Source organism: Myotis nattereri, assembly GCF_964212035.1.
Source record: "Myotis nattereri genome assembly, chromosome: 6".
Taxonomy (NCBI): domain Eukaryota; kingdom Metazoa; phylum Chordata; class Mammalia; order Chiroptera; family Vespertilionidae; genus Myotis; species Myotis nattereri.
Window position 1 is genome coordinate 15,268,288 of NC_138081.1, and position 27,013 is coordinate 15,295,300.

Consider the following 27,013-nt stretch of genomic DNA (forward strand, 5'->3'; position numbering starts at 1 on the left):
GGCGACAGGGACGCCGGGGGCCGGAGAAGCAGCGCGCCTCCCGGAGCCAGAGAGCCCCGCGGCTCCGCGGCGAGCGCCGTTTCCGCTTCCGTCGGGGGCGGTGCGGGGCGGGTGGGTGGGGCGTGGGTGCAGCGCGCTTGCTCGGAGGGTGAGCGGCGCCCTGGCTCGATCTGGTTGGTACCTCGATGGCAGTAACACAGTGCGCTGCGGTGGCATAGTCTTTGCGCACGCGTCCTTGGAAACCGTTTCCAGGGATTTGCCTTGCGCGCCTGCTAAGGGAGGCACGTCCTCTCAACCACCTTGCCCCATAGCATGCGCTTCATTTCTTGAATCATCAATGTTCGGTCAGCGTGCAGCGGGCCAACTCGGCCCGCGGCTGGGGGCTGGGGGTGGAGTGTTCAGGAAGGAGCCCATTTCTCGGTGGAAATCCTACAGTTCCCACTGTGCAAGTGTAGGCACTGAGGTTTGGGGGGGGGGGGGCAGGTTGAAGGAGGGAGTGGTAGGATTATAAAACGGTCTCAGGCGTGCTTATGGGTATGTAGTGCTTGCTGGCTGAGTTGCTGCATGTGATTCATGGAGCCCTGAAGTGCTGAGTGCTGCCACACCTGTTCCAACGCATCCTACACAAAACCCACGTTCCAGTGTTTCTTGTCCTGTTTCTTCTACTCCCACCAAACTTGAAGCAAAGACAAAGCAGCTTCGCTTTTTCACCCCTCCAAAACCAGCTGCTCTCTCCCAGTCAATCCTTGCAAACTGGAGATCCATTTTCTGTTTCGGGGGGGGGGGGGGGGGGGATAGCAGAGCAGGCAGAAGAGAGTGGTTCAAGGCTTCAGTCATGAGCACCAAACCAACAGCTCTTGTCCCACCTGTACTGTTACTTCGATTTCATACTTGTCTCCATCTCCCTGCTCTGTACACGACACTAGACACTGGTAGGCCACGCTTCCAGTTATTAACAAAATATAGCGTGTCCCCAAAAATGTATACATACGCTTTGAATAATTATAAAGGCAGTGTTTATTAAAATACATTTCATTTTCAAAATTGAGCTATCAGCTGTTAAAGTGTATATACATTTTGGGGGGACACCCTGTACTGTATATGTACTTAGAATCAATGGATTCGTTGGTGGTAACCTACTCGTTCTGGACCTTGCATGCTCTTCCAGCTACTGCCCAACTTTCTCCTTTCCTTTGCAGCGAGCATCTTGAGGCAGTCTTCTACTCTGTACATTATGCGGTCCTAAAAATGCTAGTTGAATATTACATTTACATGTTATAAGGCATTTCCATCCCTAAAGTGATAAGATTTTGAAAAATGTCTGATTATAGTTCCTGGAGGTACCTCTCGTCCTAAACCCGAAATTGCACAGTCCCACATCTTTACAACAGTGGGCAAGAACGTACGAGGTAGCTGAATTTGCATGGATGAAAATTCCTATTTGGTAATTCTAAACTATTATGTGCCTCCGTCCCCTGCCTCCCAGAGGTCCAAGGACTGAAAGGATAGTGGAGTGGCTCCAAAGAGGATATGCTTGCTTTACACAGTACCAGGCAAGCTCTAGGCCAGTGATGGCGAACCTTTTGAGCTCGGCGTGTCAGCATTTTGAAAAACCCTAACTTAACTCTGGTGCCGTGTCACATATAGAAATTTTTTGATATTTGCAACCATAGTAAAACAAAGGCTTATATTTTTGATATTTATTTTATATATTTAAATGCCATTTAACAAAGAGAAATCAACCAAAAAAATGAGTTCGCGTGTCATAGGTTTGCCATCACTGCTCTAGGCCTTAGGGCAATGGTACTTCTTAAGGCCTCTGGAATGGGTAAATACATCTGGTATCCTGTCTCAGTTGGCACCCACATGGACACAAATATCCATCCATAAATAAATGTCCTTTCCTCCCAGGCTTTCCCCCCAGCAAATAATGGCTGGCATACAGTCCAATCTGCATTACCTTAAAATTGTATTAGTCACTGGGAGCCAAACACTAGTTCTATAAGGCTTTCACACCTCTTAGGGATCTTCAACCCACTATAAGCTTCCTTTTACTCCTCTGAAACTTCCCTGTAAAGATCACCCATTGCCGAAGCCGGTTTGGCTCAGTGGATAGAGCGTCAGCCTGCGGACTGAAAGGTCCCAGGTTCGATTCCGGTCAAGGGCATGTACCTGGGTTGCGGGCACATCCCCAGTGGGAGATGTGCGGGAGGCAGCTGATCGATGTTTCTCTCTCATCGATGTTTCTGACTCTCTATCTCTCTCCTTTCCTCTCTGTAAAAAATCAATAAAATATATTAAAAAAAAAAAAAAAAAAAGATCACCCATAACCTCTCAACTGCAGAATCAAGGTGATGCTGTCTGATCCTGATCTTACTCAGCCTTCCTCCGGAATCTGACACTACTGACCAATTCTTTTAATCCCTTTGCCATTATGACACCAGTTTTCCTCCTACATCCCTAATAGCTTCCTGAAGTCATCCTCAACTCCTCCCTTTCCCTTACACATCCTCCCCACAATCCAGTGAATCACCAAATCCTGTTGATTCTACACATTTCCCAATCCCATCCTTCTTCTCCATGCCCATGGCCATCTATATATACAAAAGCCTAATAGGCAAAGAGCCCCCTCCGGAGTTGGACCCACCGGGAGTTTGACCGCTCGCTATGATGTGCACTGACCACTAGGGGGCGTCTCGGAATGAAGGAAGGCCCCAGCTGGCAGCTGCTTAGGGACCCTACCCATGCACGAATTTTGTGCACTGGGCCTCTAGTTGTGTTATAACATTGCTCTCCTGGGCAAGGAGCACAGGCTTATTCTTAAACCTTCTCCAGTTTCTTCATGTAGTCAATCTGTTACTGGAGTCAACTTTCTGAAACATATTCCTCCAGCCCAATCTAGGTTTGTGCAATTTATTACACTGTATCTTAACCATCTGTTTATACCTGTCTGTGAACTTCACCTGACTGGAACTCCCTGAGGGCAGGAACTGATCTTATCCATTAGGACATTACCTTGTGCAGGGTGGGGAGTAAGGGATGTATTTCCCCGAGACACTAAACCCTGAGTTTCCAAGTGCGCAGATCTAGCTGGTTCCCCAATCCCAGGAGATCTGCAGTAGGAACAGGGACCCTCTTCCCAAAGAAGCAACAAACCCGGGATTCTGGTCTCATTTCACCCAGGCCCCCGTCTGCGAGGCTTCCCCTTGGATTCTCTGCAAGCCCTGTCTGGGGAAAGGATGCCATCGAGTCCTCTCCACCAATTAGTGCTACGTTACCCTGAAGAAGAAAGGCACCCCTTCATTTTAGGGCTTCTTTCCTTCCATTCGGACTGGGCAGAGCAGCCGAGTGGAGACAGAGGGCGAGCCCCCTTAGAAAGGAACGGGCCGCGAAGAAAGGCCGAGGCCGACGTGCCCCGACGCCGCCGGAGTGCGGCACTCGGTCCTCAGCCTGGGCTTCCCCTGACCCCCGCCTCCTTCGCTAAGCTCGACCCACTCTAGGGCGGGACCTCCCACTCGAGCCAATTCCTGGAGCCGAACCCTGGCGGTTTGTACTCTTCTTTTCCAATGAGAAAAAAAGGAAGCAGCTTGGCGCCAATGGCCAATCCGAAGAGGCGGCGTCTGGTTGTCAGGCAGGTTTGGGAGAGTTCGGGCCAATTGGAGGCGCAGACACCGATCAACCCGGGCGCAGCGCGCAGGCGGTGGCGAGGAGACGCCGAGCGGGCCGAGTGCGGCCGAGCAAAGCCGGAGCCGGAGCCGGAGCCGGAGCCGGAGCGGGGCCGCAGGAGCGGGGCCGCAGGAGCCAGGCCGGGTCCGGACGGGCCGAGATGCCCTATAAACTGAAGAAGGAGAAGGTGAGCTTGGCCCTTTTCCTTCCGCCTCCGCCTTGGGGCCTGCGCGGAGCTCTGGGAGGGGCTCGAGCCAGGCCCGGGACAGCCCCGGGCTGACCCTCCCGTCCGGCCCCCGCAGGACTCCCTGGGCCAGCCCGCCGTCCCCGCTGCCGGGCGCACCCCCGCCTGTGCTGCAACTGGGAAAGCACCCTCATCTTGCGCGACATAGAGTCCCCCCCACTTACACCTCCCGACCTGCCCCGGCCCAGGGTAGCCCCCTCCCTCCAGATCTGCCCCACTCCCCTCCCCGGTCACTCCCCGGCTTTCTCTCCCCGCGCCACTCACTCCCCCACCCCCACCCGTTTGCTGGTTCGGGACAGCCCTCATCCCAGGGAGTCCCTCCGGGACTACCCACCCTCCCAGCCCCTTCCCTCCTCTTCCGACCCGCCCGGGCCTGCGCTGGCCTTCCCCGCCGCTCCCTGCAGCCCCTTCTCCCGCCCTGCCAGCTCCCTGACCTAGAACAGCTCTGCCTTCTCTCTCCTCCACCGAATCTGGCCTAGGCCCCTCCCTCTAGTTCTTCCTTCTCGCACAAACTTGTGAGCCAGGACTGAGCCTTCCCTTCGGTCCGTGGAACCTCAGAATGTCAGTGCTGGAGGGGACCGCCGAGTGCATTCAGCGCCATCCGGAGTGGTACAGATGGGGAGACTGAGGCCAAGGTCACACAACCTGCTGGAGGCCCAGCTGCACCATCGGGGCTCCCGGCTTAAAGGCCCCTTCCTACCAGAGTCCCCTCTCACAGGCACAGCCGTCTCCCAGGTTCAAACCAGTCCGTCACCATTCCCAGGCTGAGCAGGCGCCATCCCCTAATCCTGGGGTAACCTTTGCATTTTTTATTCTTTGCACAGTATTGGACTTCTGTCTTTCCTGGGCCATACTGTCTGTAAATCTGGAATCTGCCCTCACTATCAGATTAGTTTTCCTTCTTACCCATGGACTAGCCACCCCTGAACACCCTTGCCTTTGTCACGGTGTCCTGACACAGGCTGTTTCTTTCTTTCTTTTTTTTTTTTTTAAATGCTTTATTGATTGGTTACTTTTAGAGAGAGAGGAAGCGAGGGAGGGAGAGAGAAAATTCGATTTGCTGTTCCACTTATTTATGCATTCCCTGGTTGATTCTTGGATGTGCCCTGACTGGGGATCAAACCCACAACCTCGGCGTATCCGGACGACACTCTAACCAACTGAGCTACCTTCCTCGTCTACCTCCGTACCACCTTCCCCTGTTCTTCACCCCTGCCTTTCTCTGCCCTCTATTTCCTGCTGTTGCTGAGATCTGACTCAGAGGTGTGGCTCCTCTGAGGTACAGATGCACATAGAGGATGCTAGAATGCCAGCTCCAGCCTCCCCCAGCTTCTCCTTTCCTGGGCTGGTTCTTCATGGTGAGGGGACAGCTCTGGCCTGGTGTTCTGCACCAACATAAAGCAACCTACTCTACGACCCCAGAGGTGTCATGCTTTCATTTGTCCTCTGATGGGCTGGGTTGCTGGGCTCCCATCTCTGACCTTATCAGTTAAACTCTTTATCCAGGGGCTGTTGGAGATCTGCCAGGGTTGTCCCCATAACCTCTCAGGTCCTGATGTTTTGAGTGTAGGGTTGTGATGGTGCACTAGGCACTGAACTTCGTGGGGCACTGAATTGGCCAGGGTTGTGTGCCCCACCCAGGGCCCTGTCCTTGGCAAGTGAGCATGCTACAGTGGTTTGGGCAGCTTAGCTTTAGATGATACACACACAGCCACACAAGGGGCTAAAGGGTCACAGGTTTGATTCCCAGTCCAGGGCAGGTACCTGGGTTGCATGCAGGAGGCAACCAATAGATGTGTCTCTCTCACATTGATGTCTCTCTCTCTTTCTCTCTTCCCCTCTTTCCCTCTCTCCCTCTCTCTCCCCCCTCTCCCCTCCCATCCTCCCTCCCTCCGTTCCACTCTCCCTAAAAATCAACAGGGAAAACAAATCCTCTGGTGAGGATTAAAAAAAAAAAAAAAAAAAGCCCTGCCCGGCCGGCATTGCTCAGCGGTTGAGCGGCATGGCTCAGTGGTTGAGCGTAGGCCTGTGAATAAGGAGGTCACGGTTCGATTCCCGGTCAGGGCACATGCCGGGTTGCAGGCTCCATCCCTGGTAGGGGGTGTGCAGGAGGCAGCCGATCTATGTTTCTCACATTGATGTTTCACTCCCCTCTTCTTTCCTCTCTCTAAAAAATAAAAATAAAAATAAATCAGTAAAAATATATTTTTTAAAAAAGAATGCGGAGGGGCATGGAATTCAGGGGAAGCTGGTGAGGCCTCTGCCTATCTGTAGGTTTTGGTCTGATGGAACAGATACTATCCCATCCACAGAAAGCCTTTCTCTACGAGATGATTGAGAAGAAGAAATTTGCATTTGACTTGCTAGGACCACAGGGATAAGTACTTGGTTGGAAAAGAGTGTTGGAAGGATTGGAGTACATGAGGCCAGGCATCTCTGATCCCCTTCGAGGTTTAACATTCTGCTTTTGATTTCCAATTGCCTTTGGCCTTCTTCAGTCAATGATTGGCAAGTCCTGAGGAGGAAGGAGGTGACATGTGACAGGTTTGCCTGGATGGGGTAGGGACAGAAAGAAGGGGTGGGTAGAAGTGATGCTCAGCCATCACTTCTCTCCTTTCTCCTCCATCCGAGTTGGCCCCAGTCCTGTCCATCCTTCACAGCCTCTCCCCCGAAACCGCTCCTGAACCTTCCGGTGGGAGGGAGCTCTCCCTCGTGCCCCGGGTTTACAGAACACTTGGTAGGTCCCGGATGCCCCTTTTGTGCTCTTTGGGACTGGAATTAATTATGGACCAGTCTTTTCTTCCCTTTGCAATAATAACTGAGTTCCATTTTGGTTTGGCATCTCCCTTGCACACAGTAGGCCCTCAATGGATGGGTGCTGAGTCAATCTCTTGGGGGGGGGGGGTTGCATCCCTCTTCTTCCCTCATGTTCTGATCTGAGACTTAACATCTTTTAGGTTCTGAGTCAGGTGCCCCTGCTCCCTCCCACTTTCTTCTTGTTCAGAATGATAGTAATAACATTGACTAACGTTAAGCTTTTCATGGACACTGTGCTAAGGGAATCAGGAACCACGATCCTCGTCACTTAGTAGATGAGGAAACTGGGGCTCAGAGAGGCTAGTTAACTTGTGTATGATCATGTAACTGGTAAGGGTTAGGCCCGGAACATAGGGCTGGCTCCATGGTGCCTTGCAGCTCTGGACCGCTGGGCTGGGCTGGGCTGGCGTGTGTGCCCTTCACCTGTTCTGCGGGAGCCAGGGAGCGAGAGTGGTGGGCCCCGCAGCGGGGATCTCTCTTAGGCACATTCCCTGAGAGATACGACTGAGTGCTTCTAGGGTAGGTGGAGGGGCACAAAAAAGACCCAGTAGCTCATGATCAAGTCAAAAGATGAGACACGTACGAAGAGGGGTCACCTGTGTCCAAGGGGCCCACATCGGGGGTCTGTACAGTCACCTCAGTGTTGTGTTCTGCCTGCACCCCTTCATCCTTTTCCTCTCCACCCCATGATCTGAGCCACTCCCTGGCCCCTTGATGAGGGGTCAGTGTGCCCAGCGTGGTCAGTAGGCAGTGGAAGAGTATTCAACACAAAGAAGGCGCGCCTGCCTGCTCCTGCTCGCTCACGTGACTGCTCGCTGCTCACTCGGAGCTGCTCCACACCTGGGAATGGCTTCCTTCTCCCCGCCCCCACAAAGCCTTCCCCCAACTCCACCCACACAGAGCTTTCTTCTCTCTGAAATCCTTCTGCCCCCATAGTCACAACCACTTGATTTAACACTTCTCACTGAAGGGGCTTGGATGCCATTGAGTTGCGGAATCTCAGAGCTGGAAGTGATTTCCAAGGTCCTCCAGTCCAGTCTTCATTAAGGCTCGAAACCCCTTCTGCAACAAGCCTCGGAGCAGGCGTGACTGCTCCCCTGCTTGAATGCTCTTGGGGTCGGGGACTTGCAGCCTCGCGAGGCAGCCGGTTTCTGTGCAGCTGCTCTGGAGAAAATTCTTCCTTGTTTGGAGCCTCCTCTTGTCTTCCTGTCACTTCAGCCAGGGCTCTTGAGCCTCTGGGTCCACATAGAACAAGTTGCATCTCTCGTCCACAGGACAGCCCTTTAGTGATTTGTAAAGATCCCTCTTGCCATGACTCCTCCCTTCCATTGTCACCTCTCCCAGTTCCTGCAGCTGTTGCTCTCGGGACATGCTTTTGAATCCACTCCAGTATGGGTTGTATTCCCCCCTCCCCCACCCCGCCACCCCAAAGAAAACCTAGAATTTGTCTTTGTCCCTCCCGAAGTCTGCTGCGCACAGCTGAACCAGACCCTCCACAATGGCCGGGTCCCCAGTGCCAAGCACTCCACACAGGCCTGTTAGCTGATGGAAGGTTCCTGTAAGTGAGCTGCGGGGCATCCGTGGCACACAGAGGAATTGTTGTGAGCTTGCAGCCAGACCTAAATCCCCATCTTTTTCACTTTTTCCCCATCTTGTCCCTGTGCAGTTGCTTATTTTGGCCCAAAGCATAGGAAGAGATGCTGGGCAGGCCAGGGCTCGGATCCAGCGGCCAGGTTCCCGAGGGAGACTTGGGTCTAGTGCTCACTCTTTGTAGCAGTTCGGGGCCTCACTCCCACCCCTGTCTCTGTCCTGTCCACTGAGGCGTTCCTGGGACAATTCCGATACATGTTAGCATTCCTGGGCCCCACTGATGGTGCCGGTGTCACCCTGTCATCTGGGTGCTATTTGTGACATTTAAGAAAATGCCTCTCGCTCTTTCCAGATGGCTCTGGGGGGAGAGTGGTGATCCTTCCCTCCAGCAGGAGAGCCTCAGGCACCCTCTGCCCACTTTAGCCCCAGCGAGTGTGAGCAGCTTGTTCCATCATGCTTTCCCCTTAAGACTTTTCCCCTGGTTGTTGACAGAGGCACTCCCAGGCCCTAGCTCATGTCCCAGCCTTGGGAGGGGAAAGAGCATTATCATGCTTCATTACTGTGTGTTGGAGAGGTCTTCCCAACCACATTCTAAACTCCTTAGAGGGACTGAATTTCCCTTTTTGTACCCCAAACCCTCCTCCCCTGGGCTAGATGCAAGGCAGGTGCTCAGTAGTTCTGGTTGATTGATTGACTCAACTGGACAGAGGATAATTACAGCAAAGACCTAAGGCAGGGGTCCTCAAACTTTTTAAACAGGAGGCCAGTTCACTGTCCCTCAGACCGTTGGAGGGCCGGACTATAGTTTTAAAAAAAACTATGAACAAATTCCTATGCACACTGCACATATCTTATTTTGAAGTAAAAAAAAAAAAAACGGGAACAAATACAATATTTGTATTTGCATGTGGCCCGAGAGCCGTAGTTTGAGGACCCCTGACCTAAGGGGTCCAGACAAGGCCTCTCCCTTCCCCTGGCAAATACTAACTCGACCTCCATCTTCTTCCTTCAGGAGCCCCCCAAGGTTGCCAAAGGCACAGCCAAGTCCAGCAGCTCAGGCAAGGATGGCGGAGGCGAGAGTGCTGAGGAGGTAATGAACGTGGGCGCAGCCCTAGTTATGCTGTACACACCAGCTCCCACTGCTGGCTGGCTGGCTGGTGGGGTGAGGGATCCCAGGGGGCCAGAAGTTACCCAGGCAGAAGGGGAGGAGGCTCCACAGCCTGGGAGGGACCTCAGGCAGGTTTTGCTTCGGCTGGTGCAGACCAAGTAAGTTCTCCTGTTCTTTAGCCCTTCCTGTGAAAGTTGTCTGAACTTTGAGTATTGAGTTCCTTTTTCCTTGGGGCAAAAAGCTAGGGGTACCAGGTCCTGGGGAGATGGGGAGAAGTATATGGTGCTCAGTGGTGAGTGGCTTCAGCATGGCTCTGGGTGGGGGTGGGGGTGGGGTTGGGGAGTGGCTGGAGTTCCTGAGTCGGGCGGGCTGGGCCCATTGCCCTTGGTCCTGATCAGATGGGAGCTACTGAAGGACAGTTATGAGCAGAGGTCTGCGCAGCCCAGCAATCTAGGGTTGTAAAGCAATAAATGGCAAGTGGAGAGAGCCCTGGAGGGTGGAGGGCCTTAAGGAAGTCCAGAGTGTGTCCATGAAGGTTTCCGAGTGTGCAGGGGATGCTCAGGGGGGTGGATGGTCCTGACGTCATTGAGCAAATGCTCTTATTTCCCGGGAGCTGGTAATCCTTGATTTCTCTGCTTTCTGCTTCCTGTTCTAAACTGTTCAGAGGGATGGAGGAGAACAGAAAACAGGGGCAGGTCTTGTGTGTTTTTGGGAGAAGAAATTGATTAACAAGTGTTTGGGGTTAACTCTGGACTTAGATTTTTCTGGGTATTTTTGGTCCCTGTCACCTTTAAAGAGATCTACACACTTTTCACGCCTATGACCATTGTTTTAGGCCTCACGAGTAATTGGAAGAAGCAGGGGGGGGTGTCCCCCACTTTGCAGACACGGAAGTTGAGGACCGCAGATAAATTCCTCCTTCTCTGCACTGACACAGTAGTCTGATCAGGTCTCCAGAATAGTCCTTATCACTGGGTGTTGTAACTTCTCACATGTGTTTTCCCCACCAACTGCGGGCTCTGAGGGAAGGAGCTGGCTTCTTCCCGTACCCGTGCGCTCCTGACGTTCGCAGCAGATCCGTAAAGACTTCCTCGGAGCACTCCCTCTGGGCTCAGCCTCCCCTGCAGGAATGATGACACCTGTGGAACCCACAGGGAAGGTTGTTGGGAACTGGCAACTGATAGGCAAAGCAGCAAGAGACTTAGAAGTAGGATGGAAAAGAATGGTTGGGGGGCTGCTCCCAGCTTTTGCCTATTACCTACTTGTTCAGTTATTAGATTGATGTCATTTATCATCATCAAACCAGGATTATAGGAAATAAAAGGACTTTTTAAGAAGAACAAAGGGCCAAAACCGGTTTGGCTCAGTGGATAGAGCGTTGGCCTGCGGACTGAAAGGTCCTAGGTTCAATTCCGGTCAAGGGCATGTACCTGGGTTGCGGGCACATCCCCAGTAGGAGATGTGCAGAAGGCAGCTGATCGATGTTTCTCTCTCATTGATGTTTCTAACTCTCTATCCCTCTCCCTTCCTCTCTGTAAAAAATCAATAAACTATATTTGAAAAAAAAAAAAGAAGAACAAAGGGGGTGGGGAGTAACATAAATATAAATAATAAAATGGCAATAACTACATACCTATCAATAATCACTTTAAATATAAATGGACTAATTTCTCCAAAAGACAAAGAGTAGCTGAATGGATAAGAAAACAAGATATATATTCCAACCGGGCTATTTTTTTCTTTATTGGAACAAAGAAATAAGCATCTTATTAACTGAGTCTATGATGTTGATTATAAAAGATTTACTATGTAAGAATATAAATGCCCAAAACATTTCTAGTATTTCATTTATTCTAAATAAAATCAAACTGATTAAGCCTGACTGGTGTGGCTCAGTGGTTGAGCATCGACCCATGAACCAGAAGGTCACAATTTGATTCCCAGTCAGGACACATGCCTGGGTTGCGGGCCCAGTCCCCAGTGGGGAGAGCAGATCAATGATTCTCTCTCATCATTGATGTTACTCTCTCTCTCTCCCTCTCCCTTCCTCCCTAAAATCAATAAAAATATGTTTTTTTTAAAAATCAAACTGACTAAAATGAAAAAAAAGAAAAAGATTGATGTCATTTCCTGAAAGCAGCCTTTCTTGACCACCGCCTCCCCCCCATCCCCACCTGCCCAGGACACCGTCAGGGCTCCTGCTCCTCGCTCCTCTGGCACCCAGTGCCACCCACGGCAACACGCAATGAAAACTCCACGGGAATCCATTGTTCAGGAGCTGGCTCCTCTGTTGGTGTGTGAGCTCAGTGAGGCCTCTTCAGTGTCGAGGGGCCTGGCACACGGGAGGCGCCAGCATCTGAATGCGTTAGTGAGTGAAAACTGAAGGAGCAAACAAACCAAATTCAAATTAGAGCTGGAAGGAACCTTGGAATCTAACGCTCTCCTTTCATAGGTGGGAAAACGAAGGCTCCAGCAGATTAAGAAATATGCCAAGACCAGTTGCTAGGATTTCTGCACTGCCTTTCTGGACAAATCTGATAAAGGCAGCAGTAGGTCAGTATCAGGCCCTCTGGGGCAGGAGTGTTCAGTTCACCTTTTGCGCTGCTTTGTGAAACGCTGCTCAGGGCTTACCTGCAGCAGCTACAGGAATTCTGCCACCTGCTTTCCTAGAAATGTGCCCAGGTGGCCCCACGCAGAGGGACAGTGGGAAGGTTGGTGGCCAGGCTGTGAGGCCCAGGTCATCAAAAGCTGTTTGGCAGTCTTTCCCTTGCCCTTCGTGTAGTCCAGAATTTGGGGCTCTTACTGCCAAATTTACCCCGTGCTAAGCATTTGCCAGTCTTTCCAATTGACCCTAATAATTATAGCAGCCAACATTGATTTTATTGAACAGTAACTTGTATATTAGTGTCCTGGGACAGCCATCACAAATTACCACAACTGGGTGGATTATAATAACGGGTTTATCTTTGCACAGTTCTGGAGGTCAGAAGTCTGAAATCGAGGTGTCAGCAGGCCAGTCTCCCCTGAGGTTCTGGGGAAGAGTCTGTGCTGTGCCTCTTTACTAGTTTCTCGGTGCTTCCAACACGCCTTGGTGCTCCTTGGCTGGCGTATGCATCACTCCAATCTCTGCCCCCCGCTCCCCATGGCCTTCTCCCCTGTGTGTGTGTAACTGTGTTTCTGTGTCCAGATTTCCCTCTTCTTATAATAAGGACACCAGTCCTGTTGGATTTAGCACCCGTCCTAATCCGATATGACCTCATTTTTACTTGATTACATCTGCAAAAGCCTATTTCCAAATAAGGTCACATTCACGGATGTTGGGTTGATGTGGATCTGGGGGACACCATTCTACTCACTACACTGTGAACCAAACACTGCTGAGTACCTGAGTACTGTGCATGCATTTAATTTTATAACCTTCTCATTCAATCTTCACGACACTCCCGTAGGTCATTCCGTTATCGTTGTCCCCATTTTACAGATGAAACTGAGGCTTAACAGCGTTAACTAGCTTTTACTTGGCAGTAAAACAGCGAATTCAGCCTAGGTCTGTGTGGCTTGGGAGCCAGTTCCCGTTTTTTTATTTTTATTTTTAGAGTGCGTGGAAGGGAGGGAGAGAAACATCGATTCGAGAGAGACACTTGGATTGGTTGCTTCCCACATGCACCCCGACCAGGGCCAAGTATGCGCCCTTGACCAGGAATTGAGTCCAAGACCCTTTGGTGTGCAGGCGGATGCTCTAACCATTGAGCAACCAGCCAGGGCCAGCTCCCCTGTGTTCTTGATGGCATGATGCACTGGCTCTCAGATTCTAGAAGACAGTATTGGAAGGGAAAGGGGCCCTAAAAGGTTAGGTCAGACTGACTCTGACCTGCGGCTGCAGGCAGGGCGGGGCTCTTTCCTGGTCTGTCTCTGGAGAAGGCAGTTCAGTGCTGTGGACTTTGCTATGTCCTTAGTTCTGGGAGTGAGGACAGGGGGAGGAAAAAATTATCCTGTTCTTCCCCACTTCAGCCTGACCTCCCTGAATCCAGAGTTGTTACCCTAAAAATATTTTGGTCTTATCAGTCCTCTACTTAAAAGCCTCTGTTGGAGCCCTGGCCGGGTGGCTCAGTTGGTTGGAGCATCGTTCTGTACACCAAAAAGGTGAGGGTTCGGTTCCCAGTTAGGTTTCCGGTTTGATCGATGTTTCTCTCTCACATTGATGTTTCCCTTCATCTCCCTACAAATCAATAAACATATCCTTGGGCGAGGATAAAAAAACCCTCTGTCTGCACCTCCTTGTTCACAAATTCAAATTGACACTGTCAGCCTGCTGAGCTGGCTGCACCCCATTCTTTTAGCTCCCATCCTGGTTTCTTGTCACGATGAGCCCTTATGACTCAGAGCCCTGATTGATGTGATTCCGTAGGCCTGGACTGCTTTATCTCCCTCCTTTCTTCCTTTGCTTAAACTCATGTTTATCCTTTTAGAGACAAATTAAAAGTCACCTCTTCAGGGCCGTTTTCCCTAATCCTTCAGGCAGAGTTGTAGCTCAGCCTTCTGGGTTCCCACATCCTTTGTTGCTTTCTCTGCTTTGGCATTTCCCTTGTACCAATAGCTGCTCTCTGTCCGTCTCACCCACTAGACTGTGAGCTCTTTGAGGGCAAGGGCCATGTCTTACTCACCTTTTAATCTCTAATGATGTTGATTGAATAAATGAAGGAAGGAAAGAATTAAGCACAGCTAACCAGAGCTCTAGATGTCAGGATAGAAGAGAAAGCTTCTGTGATTTTCAGGGTTTTAAACGAAAAGGATCTTCAGTTGGCTAGTAATTCATTATATAAAAGCTATAACATTAGTCTTTGCATTTTTCACTGTTGATGTTTCATCGTTCTGTTAACAATAGTTTCTATAATGTTAAATATTTCTATCTCCTACTTTATTTATGTGTGAGTATGTGGGTTGAATTGTTAATGGTGGCTGTGTTAGGATCCGGTTGGACCTGCATTGGTTCAGAACGAGCAAGTACAGTTGCAGTATATACCGCGTGTGCGAGAGGGGTGTGTAAATCAAAGCGCCGCTCGATGGCCGGAGGCCTGAGCCTCGGGAAGCTTCCTGGAGCTTGGATCCTATTGAGAGTTGGGTCCTCAAACACGGCCCGCGGGCCACATGCGGCCCGCCGAAAACATTTATCCGGCCCGCCAAAAACATTTATCCGGCCCGCCAAAAACATTTATCCGGCCCGCCAGGTGTTTTTGCCGCTGTGTGCCTAGGAATTTGTTCATAGTTTTTTTTTAAACTATAGTCCAGCCCTCCAACGGTCTGAGGGACAGTGAACTGGCCCCCTGTTTAAAAACTTTGAGGACCCCTGCACTAGGGACTCTGGTGTTTCGGGCAGAGGAGATGGCCACTACAGAGTCTCGGCTGTGGGACAGGCAGGACGTAGGAGGGGTGGAGAGCAGGTTGGCCACGTGGCCTGTGGTCGGCGCCCAGGGATGCTCTGATAGCTGCAGAAGGCTCTCCAGGGGCTCACCTGCCTCCCGCTTCCAGCCCAGGTCGGTGGAGAAGTCAGAAGCTGGAGCTTTTAGGAGAGAGTGTTGAACGTGAAGTGCGTCGCTGGCGTATCCCCATACCTCCCTCTGGCAAGCACGTTTCCTCGCGAAGGGCGCACAGACCAGGAGACGCCTCATCCAGGCTTGGCAGCCAGGGCTCTGCCGGCTGGGCCAGCTGTCTCTCAGATGCTGCTATGTCTGAGGCCTGGGAGCCGGTGGCCTTATAAAACCGGGATTGTTTTTAAACTTTGGTTTTTCGCCATGCAGCCTTCTCTTCCCTTGACACCTACATGGAGTAGAGTTGGGAAACACTGATCTAGTCCCACCCTCCTCCTCACTAGCAGAGAAAATTGAGGCCTTGCCTTTCCCTTTCTGGGGGGAATGCCTCCTTTCTCTGGATGTCCCCTTGGTAGGGGGTTCGTGGAGGGGCAGGTGACTGCATCTCATCTCGGAGGATGGAGAGAGACCTGTTTTTCCTGAGTTTGGGTTCCTAGCTGCCACAAAGGCCCTCACCCTAGTGTCACCAATGTTTCTCCCTCCCGCTCTGCTTCTGCCCCATCCGGGGCTCTGTTCTGAGGGTCTCCAGTCGGGACAGGAAAACCCTGTGGGGAGGGGCCTGGGTTTGGCCCCCAGTCAATCAGCCAACCAAACATTTGCTAACTGCGTGTTAGTTGCCAGTGCTGAGGGGACCCAGAGCGGTGCCAAGTGGGGTCCAGGCTTTCGAGGGACTTGCTGTCCAGTCGGGGAATGACACTTGAACAGACAAAGTAAGAGGTGTCACTAGGGGTGGTCACAGGTCCAGTTGGGGAAAGGGCATGGACACCCAAGGCCTAGAATGTGAGAAGCCTTTTTGGAAAAAGGCTGGGTCTTGAAAGATGCAATGCCCCATTTTAAAACAAGGAGGATAGTAGACTCTGAGGAACATTTGAAGTGTGCTAATTCCAGGAATTTCCAGGCTGCATTCCTAAAATCCACAGGGTGGGAAATAATAATTTCTATTGCCCTGGCCTAGTAGCTCAATTGGTTAGAGCGTTGTCCCCAAGGTTGCTGGTTCGATCTCCACAATTGACGTTTCTCTTCTTCCCTGTATCTTTTTTTCTCCCTCTCCCTCTTTCCCTTCTTCCCTCCCTCTCTCTCTAAAATCAAGAAATAAGATTTTAAAAAATAGGTACTATTATCATCCCCATTTTACAGATGAGGAAACTGAGGCACCAAGAGACTGTATGACTTTCAGCTAATTAATGGCAGAGTCAGGAGTCAAACCCAGGCAGGCAGACCTAAGTCTGTTGGTCATGGCAGGAGAGGTGTGTGATGGCTGCTTTTGCCCCACCTCCTTACCTTCCCCTCATCCAATTGGTGTCTGGGGCTGTCATTTCAGGCACAGGAGAGGGCCATAAGGGCAAAGCTACACTGGACCCAAGGGCTACCCTGGGCTGGACCCTGTCCCCTTTGTTTTCTGATCCCCACAGAGGTCACAAGCTCAACGTAATTGTTTCCATAAAAAATTCAGAGCCTACGCCCTGGCCAGGTAGCTCAGTGGGTTAGAGCGTTGTCCCAACATGCCAAGGTTGTGGGTTTGATTCCCTGATCAGGGTGCATACAAGAATCAGTCATTGGATGATGCATAAATAAGTGGAACGACAAATCGGTTTCTTTCTCTCAAAATCAGTAAATAATTTTTTTTTCAAATTCAGAGCTTACAAAGCATAACATTTCTGTCTTCCTCCCTTCCCCGTACCCCAGATGCTTTCAGATTTTCCCATTTTTATTGTATGAAGGAAGAGTTTGTGGAGGAGGCTGGAGAGGAGGTGGGGATGGCAGGTATGAGGACAAGAGGACAACTTCCCTGTGGTTGGGGTACCCAGCTAGACATGGCCTCCCCCTCTGGTGCTACTGTAATTTCTGGTTGGTCGGCCTCTCTCCTCTCCCAACAGGGGGGGCCTGGACAGTACCTGTGGGTGGACAGCCCTGCAAATGTCTGTGTAGGCTGAAAATGGGCTTCGTGTTCACTTGGGCAGCACATATACTAAAATTGGAATGATACAGAGAAGATTAGCCTGACCCCTGCACGAGGATGACACCTAAATTCGTGAAGCGTTCCATATTAAAAAAAAAAAAAAAAAAAATGCCTGGCTCAGTGTTTAAGCATCAACCCATGAACCAGGAGGCCATGGTTCAATTCCCAGTCAGGGCACATGCCCAGGTTGTGGGCTCGATCCCCATTAGGGAGCATGCAGGAGGCAGCCAATCAATGATTCTCTCTTATCATTGATGTTTCTATCTCTCTCTCCCTCTTTCTCCCTCTCTGAAATCAATAAAAACATGTTTGTTTTAAAAAAAGAAAATGGGCTTCCTGGCTGCTGTGGCTCAGTGGTTGAGCGTGAACTTATAAACCAGGAGGTCACAGTTCGATTCCCCGTCAGGGCACATGCCCAGGTTACAGGCTGGATCCCCAGTATGGGGCGTGCAGGAGGCAGCCTATCAGTGATTCTCTCTGATCATGGATGTTTCTGTCTCTCCCTCCCTCTCCCTTTCTCCCTGAAATCAATAAAAATATATTTGAAAAAGAAAATGGGCTTTGTGAGGCTCTGACACCCTTGTCTGGGAGGAGGTAAGGAGATGGTTTTTAAAAGTAGCTGTCTTTACAGAATACAGAAAAAAGTCGCCTATCACTCTGCTCCCACAGGAGATGGGCATGGCCACAGTGGTGGGCTTATTCCTGTCCTTTCCGCCTTACCTGGGCTTAGTGCCTTGTGTGGCATTGTGGGGGAGCTCATGTATGTACAGTTTTGTAAAACCCTTATTTTGCTTAGCATAGCAAGCAGTTTTCTGTAATCACATAGTTTTAGGTTTTTTGTTTTATCTTAAGTTTTTATCGCCGTGATCACACGAACATGTACGTTGTTCAGAAAATCAGATAGTACTTGGGCTGCAATGTCAGGGCAGCTCTCCCAGGCTCCTCCTCTCCTTCAACTCCTAACTTTCCGTGGAGGGTGACTTCTGTATTTCCAAATAAGATTCTGTTACTGCCTTTTTTTAAATTTTTGAGATTTTGATATTATCTATTGACTGTACTGTGGAAAATTAAACCTCAGTGTCTTATACCTCTGCACAGACATCTCCCCTCTTCTCAAACTACTCATCACCAATTTTGGGTAAATAACTGTGACTGAGTAAATATTTTTTACAGCTGAACCATGTAGGATTACATTTAGTACATAGTTTTGTAAACATGATTTTAACTCCATGACATCCCACTTATTTATTTATTTGCTATTATAAATAAGGCTATAAAAAGTATAAAAAGGCCAAAGCCCCTTTTTTAAGTTGAATTTTTTGTGTGTTTTTAGAGAGAGAAGGAAGGGCGAAGGAGAGAGAGAGAAGCATCAGTGTGAGAGAGATAAACATCAATTGGCTGCCTTCTGCACACCTTCCACCGGGGATCAAGCTCACAACCTGGGCATATGTCCTGACTGGGAATCGAATGGCAATCTTTTGGTACATGGGATGTGCCCAACCAACTGAGCTGCACCCGCCAGGACCAAAGCCTTTTTTTATAGTTAGGATTTTTCTTAAGCTATATTTCTAGTACTTAAACTGAGACATGGGAATGAATTTCTTTTAACTTTTAATGGAAGAATGTAACACATTCAGTAAAGTCATACAGTACAGTAATCTTAGGTGTCTGCTCATTTAATTTTTACAGGTATATATGCTATGAACTATCTCCCAGACACAGTCAAGATATAAATGTTTCACCCTAGCCAGTTTGGCTCAGTGGATAGAGCATCGACCTGTGCACTAAAAGGTCCCAAGTTCGATTCCAGTGAGGAGTGCATGCCTGGGTTGTGGGCTCAGTCCCCAGTGGGGGGCATGCAGGTGGCAGCCAATCATTGATGCTTTTATCCCCCCCCCCTCTCTCACACACACATATCTATAATAATAAAAGCATAATATGCTAATTAGGCCAGATAGCTGGACGACCTTCCTGACAAAGCCAGGGCTGCGAGGGCTGAGCCCCTTGCACGAATTTCGTGCACTGGGTCTCTAGCGTGTGTGTGTGTGTGTGTGTGTGTGTGTGTGTATTTTTTTTGAAGATAAAAAATGTTTCCATTACTCAGAAGGTTCCTCCTGCCCTCTCTCAGTCAGCACTCACACACCACCCCTCACCACCTCCAGCGAGGCCCTGGAAGGATAGCTTCTTTTCTGACTCTGTTGCCGTCAATCCATGACTTGGCTTAGCCTGTTCACCCTCACCCCACCCGTGAACTGGAGTGAACATGTTGAAGGCTCTGTGCATCCCTTTGGGAGGCTTCCCTTTGCGATCACGCCCAGGGATAACCGTAGGCGTCGCTGACCCTGGCCTTAGCTCCTTCAGGGCAGGGCACATACACGGGCTGGGATGGAGGGTGGCCCGGGCCTGGGGGCGGAGTTACCGGCCACATTAGTACGCAGACATGCGCACTCAGATCCACCTTGGGAAGACGTCTGGGGAGCTTGGGGAAGGGACTTCAACAATTCACTTGTGTGACCAGGCCCAGCCACAGCCGCCACCCCAGCCCCAGCCGCAGCCCCAGTCTCAGCCACCGGCATCCAACAAGCGTCCCAGCAACAGCACGCCACCCCCCACGCAGCTCAGCAAAATCAAGTACTCAGGGGGCCCCCAGATTGTCAAGAAGGAGCGACGGCAAAGCTCCTCCCGCTTCAATCTCAGCAAGAACCGGGAGCTGCAGAAGCTTCCTGCCCTGAAAGGTACTTGGAGAAGGTCACCGGGGGCTGGTGCACCAGGCTTGGGGGCACTGGGTGGTTTTGGTTATCTGGGGGATGGGAGTTCTAGCAAATGTGAGGGGAGCTCCATTGGGGAGAGGGTGCCAGGGGGGCGGGACAGGGTCAGGGAAAGCCCTGTGAGGCCAGTAGGGCACAGCAGTGAAGGGCGGGGAGGGAACCTGACTGCGGTCCCTCTAGATTCGCCAACCCAGGAGCGGGAGGAGCTGTTTATCCAGAAGCTACGCCAGTGCTGCGTCCTCTTCGACTTTGTGTCAGACCCACTCAGCGACCTCAAGTTCAAGGAGGTGAAGCGGGCAGGACTCAACGAAATGGTGGAGTACATCACCCATAGCCGCGACGTCGTCACCGAGGCCATTTACCCAGAGGCTGTCACCATGGTGGGCGCGGGAGCGGGAGCGGGAACGTGGGCAGGGTGGGCGCCCTGGAGAAGCCCCACAGAGCTCTCACCGGGGCCCACCCCTCAGTTCTCAGTGAACCTCTTCCGGACACTGCCACCCTCATCCAATCCCACCGGGGCCGAGTTTGACCCAGAGGAAGACGAGCCCACCCTGGAAGCCGCCTGGCCACATCTCCAGGTACCGGGGCCAGGGGCACTCAGACCTGTCGTCAGGGTTCTCCCGGTCCTTGGGGAATACCCCCTGAAGGGATGCTCCTTTCCCTCCACAGCTGGTGTACGAGTTTTTCTTACGTTTCCTTGAGTCTCCTGATTTCCAGCCAAACATAGCCAAGAAGTACATTGACCAGAAGTTTGTCCTTGCTGTGAGTCCCTGAGTTCCTGTCCTTCCCCTCCTTCCAGTGCATGGACTCTGGCCCCACATCCCTTACTCCGGTCCCCGTTCTTTCTCCAAGAATATCTTGGGTTTCAGCTGTGTCTATGCAGGACACTAAGCGGGTTAAACAGACCTACTCTGCCTGCAAGAAGCTTCCAGCACAATGGAAAGAAACAGAAGCAGCAACAAAGTTACCCACCACGTTCAATATGCCACATGCATACTCAGCTGTCCCCTTGGGGAGAGCAGAGAAATCCAGTTACTCTTTCCAGGGCCTTGTCCCAGGGCCCTCTCCAGAGAACCTCTGAGCTTCTCCCAGCCAGGACCCTATGTCACCCAGCCCTGCCTCCCTCAGCTCCTGCCTCACTTGCCACCTTTCTCCCTGCCCGCTCCCAGCTCCTCGACCTGTTTGACAGTGAGGATCCTCGAGAGCGGGACTTCCTCAAGACCATCTTGCATCGAATCTATGGCAAGTTTTTGGGGCTCCGGGCTTATATCCGTAGGCAGATCAACCACATCTTCTACAGGTGAGGCCAGGAGCCAGGCTCAGCAGCAAAGCAAGCACCGCTAAGGTGGGGGGAGAAGGGAGGTAGGGGGGACTGTAGAGGGGCCTCAGGTTGTCAGGAGACCCTTTTCCTTCCCTCAGGTTTATCTATGAGACGGAGCATCACAACGGGATTGCCGAGCTCCTGGAGATCCTGGGCAGGTGAGAGGTGGGGTGGGGTCACACATGCCTGAAAGAAGTTGGGAGCGTTGGTTCACTGAGCTTGGACCAGGCCCTTTGGCCCTAACAAACCTCCCTTAACTCCTAGCATCATCAACGGCTTTGCCTTGCCCCTTAAGGAAGAGCACAAGATGTTCCTTATCCGTGTCCTGCTTCCCCTTCACAAGGTCAAGTCCCTGAGTGTCTACCACCCTCAGGTAAGCCGCCTTCCTCTTGGTGACCCCTGCTTGGGCCTGGCAGCAGAGAAGACAGGGAGGGGAGATGCTCCGGCCGGGTGGGGAGGCAGAGGGAGTGGGTGGGACGATTCCCGTCTACGCCGCCTCTTCCATTGGGGTCTTGCTCCTGTCTCTGATCTCCGTGAGGCCTGGGCCCTGCGCCTCACCTCCTTTCGGCCTCAACCTTTGCAGCTGGCATACTGTGTGGTGCAGTTCCTGGAGAAGGAGAGCAGCCTCACTGAGCCGGTAATTCCCTAAGCCCCAGCGCCCGCCTGTCTGTCAGCAGCACGTCTGTCTGTCTCTGTGGGGCAGTGCCGTAGCAGGTGCTCTGGAGGGATGGAGCCCAACAGGTGACATGGCTTCCTCTCTGAAGGAGAAAACCCATGTACACCGAGGAAGCAGATCCAAGTCGGAGAAACCTGAGCCGTTAGCTGAGGCCACCCAAGCTACGCCCACTGCGGGGGAGGAGGGGGGGGCAGGAAGACTTCCTGGAGAACCAGGCAGGTGTTGAGTGAGAATTTTATCCTCCTGGTCTCACAGGTGATTGTGGGGCTTCTCAAGTTCTGGCCGAAGACCCACAGCCCCAAGGAGGTGATGTTCCTGAACGAGCTGGAGGAGATCCTGGATGTCATTGAACCTTCAGAGTTCAGCAAAGTCATGGACCCGCTCTTCCGCCAGCTTGCCAAGTGTGTCTCCAGCCCCCATTTCCAGGTGAGATCCAGCCCACCTCCCAGGAACTGAGGGGGTCTTGAGCAAAGCAAGCCGTGTCCTCACGGAGTCCCGCCTGTCCCCACCAGGTGGCAGAGCGAGCTCTCTATTACTGGAACAACGAGTACATCATGAGCCTGATCAGTGACAATGCTGCCCGGGTCCTCCCCATCATGTTCCCTGCGCTCTACCGGAACTCCAAGAGCCACTGGAACAAGTAGGCGCTGCGGTGGGGCTGTGGTTTTGGAGCCTGTGAGGGTGTGGAAGACCTACAGTCTCATCTGGTCACTGCACGTAGGGGTGGTGCCCACTGTAGGTTGAGAGGACCTTGAGGAACGGGGAGAAAAGATACCCACGTGAGAGATCTGAGACCAAGCAGCAGAGCAGTGGCCTGTAGTACACCTCTTCTTGCAGTCAGACATTTGCCGCTTTGGTCACTTAATTCCACGCTGTGAGAAGCTGATGTGGCCTTAGGATGTGTTGAATCCCAGTGCTGTAAGGGCTTTCCCGCTAAGAGCAAGCATGCTGTGGGGCAGGTGCACATCATGCTGCTGGGAGGCCATCCGTGTGGGCCAGGCAAGTGGGGAGGAGGAGGGTCTGGGAGCATGGGGGGCAGGAAGGATGGACAGGCAGACCGGTATTTGTGAAAACCCTGCAATCCCGATCTCAGGTCACATGATTTGACCGGAGAGATGAGCTTACACTGTAGCGGTTTGTGAAATGGGAGTAGTAAATGAGAAAGCTCTTAGCCAGGGGTCTTCAAACTTTTTAAACAGGGGGCCAGTTCACTGTCCCTCAGACCGTTGGAGGGCCCGACTATAGTTTAAAAAAAAACTATGAACAAATTCCTATGCACAGTGCACATATCTTATTTTGAAGTAAAAAAACAAAACGGGAACAAATACAATATTTGTATTTGCACGTGGCCCGCAGGCCGTAGTTGGAGGACCCCTGCTCTTAGCAGACACCTAGGAGAGAGCAGGGAGGGCCTGGCACTAGGGCAGGCTGTCGCCTCTTACACCTCGTCTTTCTTGCGGTGGCAGGACAATCCATGGACTGATCTACAATGCCCTGAAGCTGTTTATGGAGATGAATCAGAAGCTGTTTGATGACTGCACACAACAATACAAGGCGGAGAAGCAGAAGTGAGTGTCTCCTCTCAGAGCCTCTGACTGTCCACCTTGTCCACCGCCAGCCCCCTTTGCTTCTCTCTCAAACTCAACCCCCATCCTGTCTGCTCCCTCAGGGGCCGGTTCCGAATGAAGGAAAGAGAAGAGATGTGGCAAAAGATCGAGGAGCTGGCCCGACTTAACCCCCAGGTGAGGTTTTCCTGCCACTGTCTTGAACTGAGGGGCCCCTGTTAGGCTGGGGGAGGGTCTGTTTGAGGAGGAATAGTGGCAAACAGGTTCACAGAGTCTGAAGGGGCTCCCCCACTTGTCCGTGCCTCCGTTCCTCTCAGTATCCCATGTTCCGAGCTCCGCCACCGCTGCCCCCTGTGTACTCGATGGAGACGGAGACCCCCACGGCAGAGGACATCCAGCTTCTGAAGAGGACTGTGGAGACGGAGGCCGTGCAGGTGGCAGGGCACAGGGGGAGGTGGAGCAGCAATAGACAGCTCTGCAGGGGGAGGAGACAGGAGCAGCAGAGCCCAGCAATGAGGGGAAGCCACAGAATACACTGGGAATTGGTCACCATTCCTCTCCTTCTCCCTGTCCACTCACAGATGCTAAAGGATATCAAGAAAGAAAAAGTGCTGCTTCGGAGGAAGTCAGAGCTGCCCCAGGACGTGTACACCATGAAGGCGCTAGAGGCTCACAAGCGGGCGGAAGAGTTCTTAACTGCCAGCCAGGAGGCTCTCTGACGCCCCGAGTTTCCTCCACGGAGCCACAGCCCACTCAGCCCTGGGACGCTGCCCTAGCCCTCCACCCTTTGCTCCCCACTGGCTGATATGGGGCAAGGCAGTGCCTCTTTAGCGATTCTAGGAGGGTGATGCAGCACTTGAAGCAGGGATGCCCACAGAGTGGTCCCTCTTCTCCCCAAAATGTGTTGGTGCCTCCTGGTGGCCAGTACAGACAGGCGGAGCACTAAGATGCTTAGTGCTCAGACAGCTGGGGACACCTGTACCCCCCTGCTCCTAACCCCACAGCTCCCTGCGGCTGCTCTGAGAAATACACAAAGGAGCACATAGGCTCCTCTCCTCTTCCCTTCATCTTCATTTGAACGCCAGGGGTCTCCTCTCCCTCCCCGGCAGAGGCACACCGGGAGCAGCAGCAGATTATTCTCACCAAAGTTATGCCAAGCCCCACTGGCCCCTGAAGTCAATAGCTGGAGGGGCGCCAACCCCCAGCAGCACAAAGAGGCCCCCAGCCCCAGCAGCGTGCAGGCTGAGGGGGCCGTATTATTTCCTCCTACCCCTTGCCCGACCAAGACCATGTGGGAGGTCAAAAAGAGAACCACATAAGCTATGGACATCAGGTAATGAATAAAGGGCCCCGATGGATCAAGAGAAAGGGATGAACAAACACCCTACCTGTGCCCCCTCCTTGGTGAGCAGCAGCCCTGGGATCACAAACATGGAAGGGACCACCTGGGGCTGACTGCTTTCCTGTGCTGTTGGTTCCCAAAGCCAAGAGGAAGGAGACCGGGAGCAGTGTCTAAGCATGGCTCCCTCCAACATCTATTTATTTTCCTTGTTTGTGCTAATGCTGGGCAGGCCCTTGCTTGTCCCTTTCAGGCACCATGGAGAGGCAAGAGGCTTAGGAGAGCCAGGCCCGGGTCCCAGGGGCACAGGCATGCAGCTTTGGGCTGTGTACATAGGGTGCTTTATTCTCCAGAGTGATACATGCTATGGTGGGTTGGGCTTGGGCCGATGTCCCCATATGTACAGACTGAATAAAGTGGGTCTCTGAGAAGTTTGATTTGCCTTGATGTGGAAGGGAGATGGGCGTTACAACCAGGGATGTGTTCAGTCCTGTCCTGGTTCCAGTGGAATGCAGGGAGCTAAGGCAGCTCTCCAGGTGGTCACTTCCAGGCAGGGGATGCCTGCCGGGCTTGGAGAGCCTTCTGTACCACGTCATCCCACTGGGCATCCGATATCTCCCGAGCCCAGGCAGGAACCCCTGGTGCAGGCAAGCTTACTCCAGCCATTGTCCTCTTCACCAGCTCTACATGTTCTGAAATCACAGGCAGAGACTAATTAGAGGATAGGAAAGATGGGAGCTGCTTCCCTGCCCATTCCTTGAGTTAACCCAGAACCATTGGGTTAGTAAAGTCACCAAATCTGTCTGTTATTTCTAGGCAAGCCTGCCCATTCCCCAAGTCTAGCAGAATAGCATTTCACCTGGATTCTTTAAAAAAAAAAAAAAAAGTTATTGATTTCAGAGAGGAAGGGAGAGATAGAAACATCAATGATGAGAGAATCATTGACCGGCTGCCTCCTGCATGCCCCCTACTGGGGATCGAGCCCACAACCCAAGCATATGCCCTTGACCAGAATTGAACCCGGGACCCTTCAGTCCGCAGGCTGATGCTCTCTCTATCCACTGAGCCAAACCAGCTAGGGCTCACCTGGATTCTGACATCTGCAAAATATTAGATTACAAACTGTGATTTTAGGAACAGGGTATTGCTCTGCGACCTCTCTATTGGCTCTGGCCAGTTCCTTTCCCCCATAATGAAAAGAATAATCTCTTTTACCTGGGTCCATGGGAATAGAGCTGTGGCTGCTCAAGGCTGTAGCTCCCTCCTCCTCTTCATCCTCGCTCTCTAATGGTGGGTCTGGCAAATGAAGCCCCAGGGCCTGAACAGCCAGAGAAGACAGTTCAGGGCCAGCCCTCAGGGATCCCACCGTCACCTCCTCGGGAACAGGGCCTCCTCCAGCATACCTGGATCCGATCCTGGATGTCCGCCACGACGTCCCCCCCGTCCCCCACGGGCGCCAGCTCCACCTCCTCGGGCTCGGGGTCTTGGTTCAGGGGCTGGTAGGAGTAGCCGGCCGGGCCTGCGCCGGGTCCCTCCTGCTCTTCCTCGGGCTCCTCACCGCTCCAATCCCCAGTGCCTTCCGCGGGGCCCTGGTGCGGCCCTGGTTCCTCAGTCTGACTGGGGAAGATGCGCTCCGGGCCCATGTTGTCTGCCCCTAGAACTACTGCTGCCATCCGGGCACGGGCTGCAAGAACAGGGGGGCACGAGAGGGGCCTGATTAAATGAGCTGTGCATCCGCCTCCCATCCAGCTCCTGGTGGTCTCCTTCTGTGTCCACAAAACATCTCAACGCCCAACCTTCTGCGCCCCAACCCACCTTGGCATCTCCTGGGCCCTTCGCCTTTTAAGTCGGGCTCTTATCTCGAGCCGAGGCCCACCCGCCTTGCTCGGCCATTTCTTAAATATTTAACAGCAGAACCAGAGGCTAAGGCTGCCATCTCTCAAAACACACCCCTTCCAGAAGCCCGCCTTCCCGCCCCCTCCTGACTTGGGAACTTCGGCTGGGCAAACAAGCTCCCAAAGACCAAGCGGACCCGTTCCCTTCTCCCCTCTCAACGGGGTTCCCCTGTGTACCACCTGACAAACGCCCTTCAGGCCCCAGGGGCTCCCCTCAAATGGTCCCAGCTGCGGCGTTCCCACCCCCTCCCCGCCCCCACCCCACCGATGGTCGGCGCCGGCGTCTCCGCGCGCCTCACCCGCTCAGAGCCCGCGGCCGAACCCGCACCTCCACTTCCGCCGGGGCAGGACGTGCTGGGCGCCTAGTCCTCCAGCCCCGCCCAGGGCTCATGATGGACGCGAAAGGGGACAACGACTCCGCCCCTTGCCCCGCCTCCATCATCCGGGCCCAAACAAAGAACTACATTACCCTGAGA

The 27,013-nt window shown here is 52.3% G+C and overlaps 2 protein-coding genes across 3 annotated transcripts; one reads left to right on the forward strand and one right to left on the reverse strand.

Moving 5' to 3' along the window:
- The first annotated feature begins 3,670 nt into the window (after positions 1-3,670).
- On the forward strand, positions 3,671-25,073 carry PPP2R5D (protein phosphatase 2 regulatory subunit B'delta). Of its 2 annotated transcripts, XM_081094117.1 has the most exons (16): positions 3,671-3,853; positions 9,330-9,407; positions 19,492-19,708; positions 19,922-20,121; positions 20,209-20,319; positions 20,411-20,503; positions 20,911-21,041; positions 21,161-21,220; positions 21,327-21,435; positions 21,646-21,699; positions 21,994-22,164; positions 22,251-22,378; positions 23,205-23,306; positions 23,408-23,480; positions 23,621-23,737; positions 23,885-25,073. In XM_081094117.1, exons 1-16 carry the CDS (start codon positions 3,827-3,829, stop codon positions 24,020-24,022), a joined length of 1,809 nt encoding a protein of 602 aa, XP_080950243.1. In that variant the 5' UTR covers positions 3,671-3,826; the 3' UTR covers positions 24,023-25,073. The 2 variants fall into 2 exon arrangements, with proteins under 2 accessions (XP_080950243.1, XP_080950242.1); XM_081094116.1 differs by having other exon boundaries at positions 3,712-3,853; positions 23,621-25,073.
- Positions 24,817-26,979, reverse strand: MEA1 (male-enhanced antigen 1; the record flags this gene model as incomplete). Its single annotated transcript, XM_081094118.1, is given in 5 exon segments — positions 24,817-25,334; positions 25,858-25,960; positions 26,046-26,326; positions 26,866-26,898; positions 26,901-26,979. Coding segments are annotated over 5 exon segments (648 nt in total). The 3' UTR covers positions 24,817-25,182.
- Positions 26,980-27,013: the final 34 nt, after the last annotated feature.

Excerpts from the sequence above, each read along its gene's own strand:
- PPP2R5D (XM_081094116.1), top strand. The coding sequence starts at position 3,827 with ATGCCCTATAAACTGAAGAAGGAGAAG. Across the intron at positions 20,320-20,410 it reads CCGCCTGGCCACATCTCCAG|CTGGTGTACGAGTTTTTCTT; the intron begins GTACCGGGGCCA and ends TTCCCTCCACAG. Across the intron at positions 20,504-20,910 it reads ACCAGAAGTTTGTCCTTGCT|CTCCTCGACCTGTTTGACAG; the intron begins GTGAGTCCCTGA and ends GCCCGCTCCCAG.